General features: G+C 34.8%; 1 protein-coding gene across 1 annotated transcript in view; it reads right to left on the bottom strand.

Annotated features, from left to right (window-relative positions):
- Nucleotides 1–15,366, bottom strand: part of EHBP1 (EH domain binding protein 1) — a 272,093-nt gene that overhangs the window by 52,287 nt on the left and 204,440 nt on the right. Inside the window, exon 16 of the mRNA XM_087823592.1 lies at nucleotides 6,594–6,741. Coding sequence (XP_087679718.1) covers nucleotides 6,594–6,741 — 148 coding nt within the window. The remainder of the gene's footprint in view (nucleotides 1–6,593; nucleotides 6,742–15,366) is intronic.

The raw sequence follows: 15,366 nt of genomic DNA, 5'->3' as shown, positions 1-15,366 counted from the left end.
ATCATAAAAGCATTATAGATAAATTAAAAGACAAGATTACGACTAGAATAGACAGCACCTTTAAGCAAAAGAAAGTTCAGAAACAAAACAGTACATCTTAAAACTGGAAAAAACTGTTATATACAAAATTAAAAACATGGAAATGAAGTCTTACATGATATTTTTATACTTAATAAAATGTTTTAAGTCACAATTAATTAATCAAGTTTTTTTTACAATAAAGATTTCTATTATATATTTTTTCCTTTCTAAATCCTAGTGATAAAAATTGATTAAGCAATTTTGATATTTATACATTTTAAAAAGGCACAGCAATAATTTGATCCGCATATTAGACATTAACTTTAATTTCTGCTATTGACAAGCAGTGTAACCTTTTGGAGAAATATCTGTCTAGCCCTAGCAGATATCCCCACTACTGAAGAATATTCCTACTACTCTACAGCTCATTTTTTAATTGGGCAACTTATATTAATGATGAGGTATTCCAAAGATCATTACAATTGAGAAATTCCAAAATTCTATAACTTTGGCTTAATCCTCAATATCTGTCCTTTTTCCTGCAAACCTTCGTGTTTGATTTTGGGCTTCCCAATTAAATACTTACTATGAGCATGAATATTAATAATAATAGTTTACATTTATTGAAGACTTCCCATGTACTGTGTAAGCCATTCAGAAGAACACAACAAAGAAAGACTGAGAAATGCCTCCTGGAGAAGAACATTGCTAAGTGCTTATAAGACATTAAGGCACTATATTTGGTTACATTATTTAAGTACAATCAGGTGAGAGATCTTTTCTAATCAACTGTGCTTAGCAAAACTATTTAACTACTTTCATAAAAGTCAGCATGTCCATCTTCATTATCCTCAAAGATTCTTCTCTAAATAATTCTGTAGTAAACATAAATGAATTAATAAATATTTTCTGAATGCTAAATAACTGTTTAGAACATTTCCTCATATTACTGTGTCAGAAATAGTTTACTATCAATAGTTTTTAGAGTGGAGAACTTTGTTGCTGCCAACCAGTCTCTATTATTTATTATTACCGACCATAATTAATCTAGAAAGCATAAAATTCAACATTCATTCATTTATTCAAGAAACTTCCACTGTATACCACATCTGCAATATACAACACACTGCTAGATGTTGAGGAGGTACCAAGTTGTATTCCACCTTAAAGGTATACATTCAGATGACTATAATACTATGTAGGACAGGTAAGTGTTATGTAGTAAAAACCAGGTACAGAGCAAATTCTAAAGATGAAAAGATTACTCTTTGCCAATAGTACAGGAATTGTTTCCTATAAGCACTAACCATTAAATTGGGTATTAAGAAATGTACCAGATTTTAAAAACATGAAATATAAAAGAGGTAAGTTTTTAAAATGAACATTTCTTGAACTGTGTTTCATGCAACAACCAAAATTCCTGCTGATGTGGATAATAAATAGTATGATTTGTATCTTAAAAAGAAAAAAAGATACAATTGGGAGGAGGGCATTACAGGCATCAGGAAAGGGTAGGTTATGTTCAAAGCATGATGTATAAAACAATTAGTAATATAAGCACTGAAGCTTATGTCTTTTAAAAATTAGAGTAGCTTCAATACTATATCACTCTTGCTTACAATACAGTATCACTCTTGCTTACAATTGGATATAACTTCTTATGTGAAAGAAAAAGTGGTTTAGAAACTGCACATGGATGTATTATCCATGTGACATCATCCTTTGTGCAAGATTGCCGACCTACATGTTAAGATTGGAGTACAGAAAGGCTAGAGGCAGGAAATCCAGGTTGGAAACTGTTATAACCCCCAGGCAAGCAGTATGGAGAGCTTAACCTAGGATAAAAGAATTGGAAAGTGGGTATGACATGATCTGAAATCCGAGTGGACAGTAGTAGGTGGTTGGGGGAGGGATACTGAGGACAGGAAGGCTGAGGCACATGTCAATACTGACTCTCCAGCCTGAATGACTGGAAAGATAGCATTGCTATGAAAAGAAATAGTTAAATCCGGAAATGTGGTCAGATATACGTACTTGCAGGTTCTGGAAATATGTAGAAAATTGCACCTTCTTTCATTACCCACTTATACAGTGCCAGGCTCCTGCTTGATGTTAAACAGATACCATTCATTTTATTTCCCAGCTAAATGAAATCTCTATCTACACTACCACTCCACAGTAATGCTGAATGGGTTACTCAATGTTTATATATGTATCGGTAACCTTAGATAAAAGGATTACTATTTTGGAAGGCTAGAGTAAAAATTGATCTCCTATAAAGCTCAGGTCTTCTTAAGAATGGATTTCCATTTTCCTTCCATTCACTGACTTCAGTTTTACAATGAACCCTTGAATTCCTTTCAACAGCTGTTACACATTTCTTAACACCTGTGAAAATACTCTAAATGCATTCCAGCAGAATTAAAATGTATGTGTGTCTGTGTGTGTTTAAGGTACTACATATTATATATAAACACACATATATATGATATATCTAAACCTATACCTAGACTGTACTGATATTGATATCTTTATCTATCTTTATGGCTAACCACTGCCATAAAGTAGGTGAGTGTGGCAGAAAGTAAATTAGAGATCCATTACCTAATAGAAGCTGATTTGCAAGTATGGCATGTATAATGTATGCAGGGCAAGGTAAAAGAGATTGGATATACACCAGCATGAAACAATGCATTCCAGTTGACACTGCACAACAGTATAAGCAAAGTATGGATCCCAGTGGTGTGATTAATAGCACAGCAATAAGGACAGTCTTATAACACTTACTGTTTATAAATAAATTGAATGAAAAACTGGGAAATCTGGTGACAGTAAAAGAAAGAATATCTGTACTTTTGAAAAAGAAACTGAGGGTATCACTAAAAACATTCAAAAAGAAAATTCAGAAAACAGTCCAAAAAATTTCTCATTTGTATCATGATTTTTAAATTCTCCAGCCCCTATAAAATTCATAGTTTTCAAAGTTATCCTATAGAAATAAAAATAAAATAAAAAACACAATACAAATATATTATTGATAGAAGCTAAAAATAAGACAATTTTGGGTAAATCTATTTGCCACAATTGAAATAAAGATAATACAGGCACATGAATATCTCACGAACAAAATAAAAAACACACACATTTTCTTTACTGATTTAAAATACAAAAACAAAGTACTCTATCTAAATCAAAGAGAGGCAAAAATGTCAGTTTAAAAAGTTAAATGACCCTAACCTAACATAAACCAAAGCGATAAGCTACAGAATAAATACATACATATATATAAAACACACAAAATATATAATACATAATAAATATATGATATAATATCATCTTAAAACAAGGTAGGCACTTTCTTGCAAATGCCCATGGACTATTAACAAAAATTTAACATTTATTTGGCCAAAATAAAAACACATTAATTCTCAAAGCAGAAATTCAGGCCATATTCTCTGACCACAATACCACTCAACTAAAAATAAAAATACCAAACTTTGTCCCCAAACACCTGTGCCTTGCCAAGTAAGATCAATACAATAAAATGAACCTGCAAGTTTGTTACACAGCATGAGAATTTTAAAATGAGGCTGTTATAGGTCTATAACTACAAAATGATGCAGAAATTGAAAAAACTTGTAGTATACCACAATATCACCTGTTCTCTTGTAAGTCCTAAAATTGTCAAAAGGAGGACAAGTAAATGCTAGACTGTAGTTCCTTGGACAGGTGTGATTCTGTTATTTAAAAAATATTAGGCTATTTCTGGTTGCAACAGGATGCAAGTGGGTTGCCCAAATCCATGGCTATACATGACCTAAAATACCTTGCATATATTCTCTGTGGACGCCATGAAGGTGAAGACACCTCACCTTAAACTTAAGTTTCTTTTATTCACTGAGCCTGACTGCTGCTTGAGAATGGTGCAGCCAATGAGTCTGATTAACAACCAAGTTCAAACACATTCCCCAGGCTACGCTTTCACCTTATTATTTCAGCTCTTGACTACTCTCTCGTCTTTTTCACTCTACACCACTGCTTCCAAAATCTTCCTACTCTAGTCCTCCATCTAGGCTAGTCAATACTTATTTCTCTCTCCTCCTTTCACACTATTCCTTATTCAGATTTGATGATTCCCACTAGACACTGGAAGAGTGAACCCTACTTTGTTAATTCTTTCCCCTGCTTATCAACCTCATAGCATCATTTCCCTTCAAAATTAGCCTCTTGTGAATCCAAGTGAATTTTAATTTGCTATGTAAGGGCCAGCAAACTATAGTGTATGGGTAAAATCCAGCCCACCACTTTCTTGGGATAAATAAGAAGCATGCCCATGAATTTACATATTGTTCAAGGCTACTTTCAAGCTATAAAGGCAGAGTTGAGTAGTTAAGACAGAGACCATACGGCCTGCAAAGCCTGAAGTATTTACTCTGGCCCTTTTCAGGAAGTTTGCCAAATCCTGTCCTAGCACATCTATATAAAAATGGTTGACCTTCAGGCAGGAATTTTACCCTCTCCTTTGTTCTAAAGGTCTCTTCCCCCAACTCTCAGCCCCAACAGCTTCAGCTTAGATCTTGAGGCCAGAGCAGACCTAGTCTTTGTGGAGAGAGGCCAATATCCACCTCTGAGGTGAGGGAATAGGTCTGCTCCACTTGTTGTAAGTCAATCTGATTAAGAGCCTACTATGTGATATGTGGCTGCTTCCAACATCCAAGGTATGGTGTGTCCTATGGGAGAAATGGACCCTGGCCACTTTGGTATTAGAGACCAGAGTCTGGGCTCTTCAGCAGGTTCTTATAAGTCACCTGTTCAAACCTGTCCCATCTTCACTTCACCTGGCTCTCCCTGTTCTAGTCTGTACTTCTTTGCTAGTTCTGCAGATCCACTCCTCATTTGTTCTTTATTTACTTTGTTGACTGTTGAATGATGCCAAAATATGGTCCTCATTTTCTCTATCTACCATGTAGGGAAGATAGCCATTTTGGGAGTTGTAACACTGATCAAGTCTCTCTACTTAGTCATGTCCTGACTTAGCTTCAACTGGGGTTGGATTCAAGAGATGAGACCTATTACATAGATGAACCATCCCACATGAACAATCAAAATATTTAATTCTTAGCCTTCCCAGAGTTTATAACTCATTTAGCATTGTTAGTTGCTCACTGCTGGGGGGGGGAAATTAAGAGAGACTCTGGATGCTCACTATGCTATTATTATTCTCCCACGGGTTTATAATGCCACCGGTAGGTAGAGTTAGTAGCTTTATGACAGTCTATCTGAAGGGTCAAGACATTAGTTTTTACTCCTTCATTCTGAGATATAAGGAAGCAAAAAATTTTAACACACTGAGAATATCTGGATTTTTTATAAAATCAAGGTAATATCTTATTAATAGCAAATGAATGCAAATTACCATAGCATTATATAAATGTAGCTGTGAGTAGTTACTGATGTTACTATAAAACTTTAGTAGACAGTGTAGAAACTGCAATAAAAACTCTGAATGACAGGAGTTGAAAAGGTAAGATGAAGGAGTTAACTAAGATGTAAACATTCTGAGAAGGCCAGACGGATATATATCAGCTGTTTGGGAAAGCAGCTTTCAAATTTATGGGATGGAGGGTTATATGCTATAGGCATTAATTGGAATTCTCTATAACAGTAAGCTTCTAATATAAGGAATCAATGAGAAATAATAGCAGTACGTTTCAGTTTACTTTGAAGAAACTTATCATTGACCTAGAAATAGCTTACCTTTGTTTCAACTCTCTTAGGTCTTATTTGTTTCCTCACTTGCCTACTCTTTACAGTGATCTTAGCATTCTAAGACTAAGACTAAGACTAACTCAGGACAGGTACCAACATGTTTTGGTAGATAAATAGATTATACATTTTTGAAATAAAAAATACCCACAGTCCTCTTAAATATACTTCTCTTAAATAAAATTAAAAATTTCCAAGTTAAAGATGCCCAAACTGAGCACTGAGGGACAAATTAAAACTCTCTTTAATTATAGTATAAATAGTCCTTGTCCCAACATCAATAAGCTTAGACTAATTTATGCATATATTGAAGAAAACTCTTAGGATAAGGAAACTAAGAAAAAATGGACATGGGACTTATTAAAAATTCTTACATGTCAGGCTATAATGCCAGAACATTGTTGAAGTTACTTTCTAAAGAAGAGGTTCAAAGTGAAAATCTTTCACACCAAAGCTCCCCAACCTAACAAGTCTTGTGATCTGTTAAGGATTTGATTGCATTTTACTCACTCCTAATACAATTAATGAGGCATCATGGGGAACCACAAACCAAAGTCTGAATTTTCTCCTGTAACATATTCTAAGAAAATACTCCTTGAGTTAAAAATTAAGACAAAAAGTTGATTTGAAAAACAGCAACTGTTATCTACTGATTTATTATGCTTCCTTTAGGTTTTTTACAACATATCAATAGGTTAGAAACTTTATGTATCTGATGCAATATTTTGAAGAATAAAAAGTCCCAAAAGGTCTACTACGGATTTCTGGGTTGTCTGTAGAATATGATACAAGATTTTTTAACTCACCTCCAGATGCCTTTGACCTTTCTTTCAACTTTTCTGTGGCCATTTCACCATAGCTGGGAAGTTCTGACATCTTCACTCCAGATCGAGCTTCTGCTATTAGCTGACGAGCTCTCTCTCTCAGCTGCCGACGTCGCTCTTCATCTTGCTGCTAAGATATATTGAACAGTTGCCAACTCAGTAATTGACAGAAATGCAATTTCATTTTCAATCTGATCATCATGATAGTAACTGGTTTACAGCATGGTGCTTGGCCCACATTATAAATAGGATGCTCTATATCAGTTGGATGTCACACCATTTTTAAAAGACATCTTAGAATCAGATTTTTTTTAAAAAACATTTACAAAATTACTGTATTAAAATGTCTGTTAAAAATTCAAACTAGCTTCTAAAGTATTGGCAATATATATTACTGAGGAAATAGCAGAAACTACTAATAAAATAATCAGGCTTATATAGAAAAGAAAGAATATGTCTTTCCCCCAGACACATATTGAAAAGAAAAAGTAAAATTGAATGTGGCTCTTGATGTTTAAAATTACCAAAACTACAGAGAATTAAATAACTAAAACAGTTTTTGCGTACTAAAAAGGTTTATTATGAATCACACATAATCAATGTGAAATTTCAGTATTTCCTAATATTGAAAAAAGAATTTCAATTAATACCTTACTTTTAAGAATAGAACTTAATTTTCTAATAAAAGCATAGAATACTGACTTAAAAAGTGGCAAAAAATGCTGCTACACCATGTTGATCAAATATAGGAAGTGGTATTTTTAGGGTACTGGAGTAGAAATGGGAATGGGAATAGTACACTAGTTGCACAAGTTATTGCTGTTGGTAGTTTTAAAATCAGAATTGGGTAACTCATGTACTATCCTCATTCTTACTCTTTCCCCCAGACACATATTGAAAAGAAAAAGTAAAACTGAATGTGGCTTTTGATGTTTAAAATTACCAAAAACTACAGAGAATTAAATAACTAAAAGAGTTTTTGCTTACTAAAAAGGGTTATGATGAATCACACATAATCAATGTGAAATTGCTTTGTAAACTGGAAAGTATGTAAAATAAGGCATTATTATGACAAAACAAAGTCTGAAATAATCTGGCCCTAACATATCTTTGCAGTAGTACCTTCCCTTAACCTCTCCCACCCTCCATTAAACCTCGCATCTATTAATACAGAATTCCTTGTATCATGTAGTGTCATGGATTTGAGTGTCATTTCCTCTTCCCGGAATGTTCTTCTCTCATCTTATTTAACTCCTGTTCATTCTTCAAGATTCAGTTTAAACCCACTAAACTTCTCCTGACTATTCTTCCCTCCTCCCCACTAATGGAATAAAGTAGTGTGTGTATTGCGTTATTACTTTTTAAAATAATGCTTGTCAAGTTACATTATTACTCTGTATAAATGCTTCCTTCCCAGTAGAACTGAGCTACTTGAAGGCAGGAGCTATATCTGATTTACCTTTGTATCTATGGTCCTTGGTACATACCTTGGTACTTGGTACTTGTTACAGAAATTTCAAGCATGAAAATTTTGTAATTAATTCTCTCAAAAGCTTTTAATATAAAGGGAAAGATAAAATTGCCACAATAAGGAGGTCTGATAAAAATCCAGCTAGAGTTCAGAAGAAAGAACATTTTGGCTGAGGAGCAAACAGAAGGCATCGTGGCATCATGGTTTAGAGCTGGGCCTGCAGAATGAGCAGGAATTGAAATGTGTACAGATGGGAGTCGGTAGTTAGGTGAGTCAGTGTAGTAGAGACTAGGAAGTAGGAACAATACAAAGACATTGAGGCAGGAAAGTATAATGGGGGAAAAGTACATAGTCTAGTTTTCTTGAGCATAGGGCAAAAATAATGACCGAAAGACAAGACAGGAAAAATAAAGCTGTGTAGATAGACTATAGAAGCCCTGTCCAACAAGGTGAAGTACTTTATTTTTACTCTAAAGAAAGTGAGGGCCAACTAAATGTTTGGTTTCGTGTGTGAACAACCAGAGGTGTATTTGAGAAAGATTAATCTGACAACAGCGTGTAAGAGTCTGGCACAGAGGGGCTGAAAAGAGACTTGTTGGGAGGTTATTATAATAATCCAAGGAAGTTGTAATGAGATCTAGAACTAGGATGGTGGCAATGGGAATGGAAAGAGACAAATGTAAGATATATATTAGAGGGTACAATTCTTGGTAACTAATTAGATGTGGAGGGAAGAAAAAAGCTGACACAGAAGTTTTAAACCTGGGCAACTAGTAGAACTGTGACAATAAGAATACAAATAGAAAAACTAAGAGGAACTCTAAGAAGGCAGAGAGAGAAAGTCTGGGGTAAGACAGACTTGGGTTGAGAGGTTGGCAGGACATCTGAGTGAAGATGTTAGTACGTAGCTGGGAAGTGAAACTGATGCTAGAAGTAAAGTCAAACTATGACCACAGAGTGATGGCTGAAGTAACAGGAATATATGAAAGCACCTGAAGAGGTACTATAGAGAAAAAGGAGGGCTACTAACGAAAACATGGAAAACATCTATATTCAGACCAGAGGGGGGGAAAGAGAAAGAGGAAGAAGAGAACTAGAACACTGACGTATTCTGCAAATCAGAGTAGCAAAGGCTTTCATGAAAAAGGGAGTAATCAACTACAGTAAATGTTCAAAGTTAATGAATCTGAACATTAAAAAAGGGCAATTAAATTTGTCAGGTAATACTATTAGGTGCTGGGGTAGACACCAGATTGGTGGAGCTCAAGCCTAGGTAATTCTTCCACAACTTTTTGAAATGGCTAGAAATGAGAGCTGGCAAATTAATGGGGATAGATTAATGGGGGTATCACATTGACCCAGAGACAAGCTTGAAGCTTCTAGTGGATGAACTAAACAATTTCAATATCAAAAAGGAACAATTACTGCAATGAAATTAAATGAATGAAATTGTACACTGAATTAATAAAAATTCATCAATTTATTATGATATTCAAAAAATTCTTATAAGGATGTATAAACTCATTTGAGGCACCATTAAAATAACTCTTGAAAATTAGAATTAAAGGAAAAGAGTCAAGCAATTACTTTGTATTTTTAGTAGGAACTGAATTTAAGGTAACTAAACAATCCCAGTTAATGACAGAAAGCTCTGTTTTACAAAATAATATCAGCTATGATGGTAATTTCAAAAAGGTAAAACTATAAAGAGATAACTTTGCCATTCATAAAACAATGACTGATTCTGTCAAGGATTATCAACTGTTATTAAAGCTCTTAGGTAAGTGTCTGATGGGGAATAGGATATTAATATTATACTATGGCAGCCTGTGTTTTCTAAAGATGGAACAGAATTTCTTATTCTACATGCTCTCTCCAATATGACCTTGCCACTCACTCATCAAGAACTAGAATTTAATTCCTTTCTCCTTGAATCTGGGCCAGCTTTAGTGACTTGTATATAATCAACAGAATGTAGAAATGTTGTAGGTGATTTCCAAGGCCACGCCCCTTTTGCCCAGTTCTCTTGAAATTCTTGCATTTTGTACCCCCTGGGAACCCAGCTGTCATGTTGTGAGAATCCAAATTACATGTAGGTGCTCCAGTCCACAGTCCCAACTGAGTTCTGCCTTGAGTTTTCCTGGCTCAAGTGCCAGACATGTGAATGAAGAAGCCTTCACAGGATCTCAGCCTTTAGCCATTTTAAGTCACCCCCAACTGCCGAAGTCTCTCCAGCTAAGGCCACAGACAATACGAAACAGAGATCAAGCATCCCCACTGTGCCCTGTATGAAGTCCTGACCATGGAATCTGTGAGCATAAAAATAATATTTTACATCACTAAGTTTGGGGCAGTTTGTTACACAGCAACTGTAATTGGAACATATGCTTAAGTAACACCACACAGATTACTTTCTAGTTGCAAGGGGAAAACACGATTGTAAATGGAAAGATCAGAACTAGATCACGGATTAGGGACCAATAATCTAATGGCCATCTTAGGATCACTAATATTGGGTGAACCACACATTATATGTTTTTTGATGTGAAACACATGAAGTGCATATAATCAACAGAATGTGGAAATGTTGTAAGTGATTTCCAAGGCCAGGCCCCTTTTGCCCAGTTCTAGTCCAAATGTTTAAAGTGAATCCACTAAGCCTTTACATATAATTTCCAGTTTATCATAAACACAGGGGATAGAGAAACATGAGAAACATGAAACAGCAAGTAAGCAACCAAACAAATCCAGAAGGTAGGATATTCAGGACAATTGACCTGGTCATTTTAACGAGAGTTAAGAAAAAACACACACAACAAAACCAACTAACCAATCACCATCACCTCCAACAAAAGGGATTAACCTGATACGCTAAATCCTAAATTAGATACTAGTTTGGATAAACCAACTGTGAAGGATATTGTTGAGCCAATTAGAGAAATCTGAATATAATCATAGTATTAAAGGAGAAAGAATACAACTTGGCTAAAAAAAAGTTTACAGAGTAGTAACTTCATTTTGTCAAAATAAATACACACATAAATATATGTATGTATACAAAAACACACAGAAGTGTATTCACAAAGCTGTTATGATAGAGATAGATATCTGGGTATGGAAATGTGATGCTTTTGTTTTCTTTAATTTGTCTTCATTTTTTAATTTTCTATAGTAGATATGTACTATGCTTATAATAAAAGTTATTTTTAAAAAAGAATCTTGGGGAAAGGAAGAAAAGAGATAAGATGGTAGGCTTCTGAGGGTGAGTGGTACTTGTGGTGGAGGCAAAAGAAATCTAAAATTTAAGGGAAATTTAGAGATAAGAACTTATTTGTAGTTAGAGGACTAGTACGTACTAGGCAGGGTGAGACTGAAGATGCAATAATAATATACAAAAGTCTTCAGCTCACTATTACTATTTCTGAACTTGGAAAATATACTAGGAATAAAAGAAAATACAGACTTGATAATGGTGAGTTTGGTGATGGTTGCTGATATTTCCTGAGTTTTTATGGGACCAGTCCTTTACACGCATGATCTCATTTAATTTTCACAACCCAATTTTTTACCAATGAGAATATTTAGAGTTCCAAGATCACACAGGTAGAACTGATGTCAGAGCCAGGAGTCCAGCTCAGGTCTGACTACAGAGTCCTTGTTCTTAACTACCAAACTATTTGATCCCCAAAAGTATCAAATTACATGACCAACTGAGGAAAATTGAGCTTTTACTAAACTTTAATCTTTCAAACTTAAGAAAAGTTAAGAGCACTAATAAAAACCATTACTGGATATGCCTCAGGCAAATAGGTTTAAGTGAATTTCACTGTGCGAATAACTTGCAGAGCTGGAATTTGGTGATTCAGACTAAGATGAAGTGGGCTTAGGTCATCTTAACCGAATTAAAATGAAATAAATGACTCTACCTTTCTGAATATGAAATGGGACCCATTTTTTTTCTTACAAACTACTTCCTTAACCATGCCCCCTCCCCGTCCCAACAATATTCCCATCTGCAAAGGTTTCTGAGAGCTGACCAAGAGTGCAATTTAAAGCAGACAATCATTAATAAAACCAACTCTAAATACTAATTAGGGACATTTCATCAATTTCCATGTAAATTGTTTGTTTGTACCCATTTACCCATCATTGTTCTCTATACAATAGAAAAAAATGCAAATGAACAAATCAGAATGCAGCCCTAATGGGACTTTCTGTTTATAACCATTAGCCCAGAGGTGTGCTGCAATTCAATTCTCAAGTAGCAAGATTTAGCCTCATTAACAGGCTGGAAGGGCAGGTTACAACTCATAAAACCCTACAGTAAACAAAGTTTATGGACACAGCACAAAATCTTGAGCCTGATTGACAGAATTCTAGTTCCCTATCAGATTGCCTTGATTTACTTTTCTACTAATGTCCTGACACCACAGAGACAATTCTGCTAGAGCCTAGAGCCCTCGGGTGGGATGGCATATTTGCATTGTTTGTTTTCTCACCCATTAACTTCCCTTAGGACAAAAAACCAACTGAGAAAACAGAAGTTAATTGTTAGGGTCAGAAGGAAAAGCTTGTAATTATAGCAATTGATTATGCAACCAATTTTAATTTAATTGATAGTATTAATTTCCAGATTCATTATACATAAATCTATTTCATTTTAATTTTTATATGTAAGCTTCATTAAATGTTTCTGCAGTAATATTTAAAGAATAGATAGCAACAAAATCTAATAATCTTTTACTTAAAAAAGACATATTGTTTATGTTAGAGGAATAAAATGACCAGAAAGTAAGGACAATGATTACTTCATTATTTTTGAATAGCATTTAGCACAAACTGCTCAAATATGCAGATAATGAATATTTCTGGCAATGATGGTTTGCCTACTGACCCAAATACATAAATGAGTTACTGCTATCTGTTTTGGCCATTCTGTATTCAAAAGAAGACAGAAACTCATAGCTATAAGTAAATCATGTCTACTATGCTGAAAAAAAGAAATCTTTTCACTGGGATACAAAGGTAACAACGAAGACTGATGTCACTAAAAAGAAAAGTACAGTTGAAAAATCCAACACATAGGAAACTATATATATTTTATTTACCTGCCTTGTCTAAATACACTTAAATAAACTGAAGTAGTTAGACTTCCTATTTCTAAGAATGGATCTGATGACATTTGCCTCTTTCTATACAGTATTATTTAAAGTTAAACCAAGTTATGTGGGTAATCTAGATTTTGTAAGATGGAAGTACTTTTTGGAAGATTTGATGGAGGCTATACTTTGGGAGGCCTCTCTCCCCACCACCATTTTTTTACAAATTATAACAAATTGTTGTAAATACCAGTTCTGTGTCTGCGCAGTTTTCCGCATGTTGTCTCATTTACTACTCACAACTTTGTAAGGTTAACTACTATCTCTCTTACTTGACAGAAATTGAATCTCACTTAACTACACTGCCCAAGCCCAGCCGGGCATAGCTCAGTGGTTGAGCACTGACCTAGGGTCCTTGAGATTGAGGTTCAATTCCCAGTCAGGGCACATGCCCAGGTTGCAGGCTGGATCCCCAGTGGGAGGCGTGCAGGAGGCAGCCAATCAATGACTCTCTCATCATTGATGTCGCTCCCTTCCTCTCTCTGAAATCAATAAAGATATATTATAAATAAATAAATAAATAAATAAATAAATAAATAAATAAATAAATAAATAAAAAATACACTGCCCAAAGTCATATACCTTGTAAAAGGCATAGTAAGAATTAAAATCTGTGTGTCTGATTTCAAACCCCTGGTCCTACATATTATATAACTGGTGTAAAGAAATTTTCTGAGACCCTATTGTTATTGTGATTTTTTTTAAAAGCCAGTTTTTTGCTTACACTTAGACTATACAAATCAGGTTAAATTCCCCTTTGTGCTACTGAATGCTGACAGGTGAAGAGAAACTAACTTGCTTATATTCATTTAAAACTTAGGTGCCTGAACTTAAGTTATAAGCCCTCAGAAAAGTGCTGAATGTGGTACATTTAAGCTTTACTTTTCTCTTTGCTAACATCTTCAGGACAAGGCAAAGGTCCTGTTATGGTGCAAAGAGCTTGTATGTTAATACAATGCATTTAAAGATTTCAAATACAGAAGCTAGATCAGAACTAACCACTTTGGACATAAACGAAAAAATACTCAGCTCTTTCTCAGTATGTCTTCAAGTTACTATTTTTCTTATCATTCCAAAATGGTCTACAATCTGCCATAGATAGATGCACTAATAAAATTTGACGATCTAAGGACAAACCCTTCAAGAATCAGTAATGTAATCCCTTGTTTCCTTTCCATAAAAATGTGTTGGTATGCAGTTTCCATATTTCACAGCTCACCGACACCCGGGCAAGCGCCTTCCACTGCTTCAGTGCTGCTACTTTTAATTTTATCGTCCTCAGCTTAGTAATTAAAGTGATCTGCAGTGGCGTCCCAGCGGCTGACACAGCCACAACCCCAGCAGACTTCCGCTTTTAAGGGGAAGGGGAAGAAAAAGACGAGAGTTTCATTTCACAGAGAACAAGAAAAATCAAGCTTCTCCAGTCCTCAACTTCATTCAATTGTTCTTTCAGCAGCCTCTGGATCTTAAGAATCAAATAAAAATGGTTGCCATGGGGGGTCCTTTTATACATGCCGCAAATGTCACCAATTGACATTACTTTAGCCAAAAAAATGATGCCATGGATTTGTGAAGGTGAATTAGAACATAAGAAACTCTCAGTGTAGCTGCTGAGATCATTACCCACCCAAGGGTGTCTTTTACAATATTAGATATTTTTATTCAGTCAGTTGAAAAGTATACATTGAAAAGTCTTTCTGCTTAAGAAACACATCTACATACATTTTTGTGAAATAAGCTTTAAAAAAACTTAAAAAATATATTATTTCAAATAGTTTGCAACTTTATTCTTTATAAATCTGTTTAAAACACAACAAAGCACTCCATTTCTACAAGCCCATACTTCCACATCCTTTACTTCCCTTAATAACACAATATCCTGTGCTTACTTGTACTATCTTCAGTGTTTCATACACTCTTAGTGACTGGACTTTTATTAATTGGGCTAAGTACATTTTAAGTTATCTAAAAATGGGCTTTACTTAGTACTGCTAGTATTTCACAGGATTCTGTTCTCAAAATAGTCCATGAAATTCCTCAATTTTGTAGTAAACTAAGAGAAAGAACTTGACTGCAACCCTTTCATCATTAGACAGGAAGCAAGACTCTGTTATTAGGCATTTAG

The sequence above is a fragment of the Miniopterus natalensis genome, chromosome 13 (assembly GCF_054644295.1).
Source record: "Miniopterus natalensis isolate mMinNat1 chromosome 13, mMinNat1.hap1, whole genome shotgun sequence".
NCBI lineage: Eukaryota > Metazoa > Chordata > Mammalia > Chiroptera > Miniopteridae > Miniopterus > Miniopterus natalensis.
Note: the sequence above shows the minus strand (reverse complement) of the source record. Positions and strands in the feature narration are given on the sequence as shown.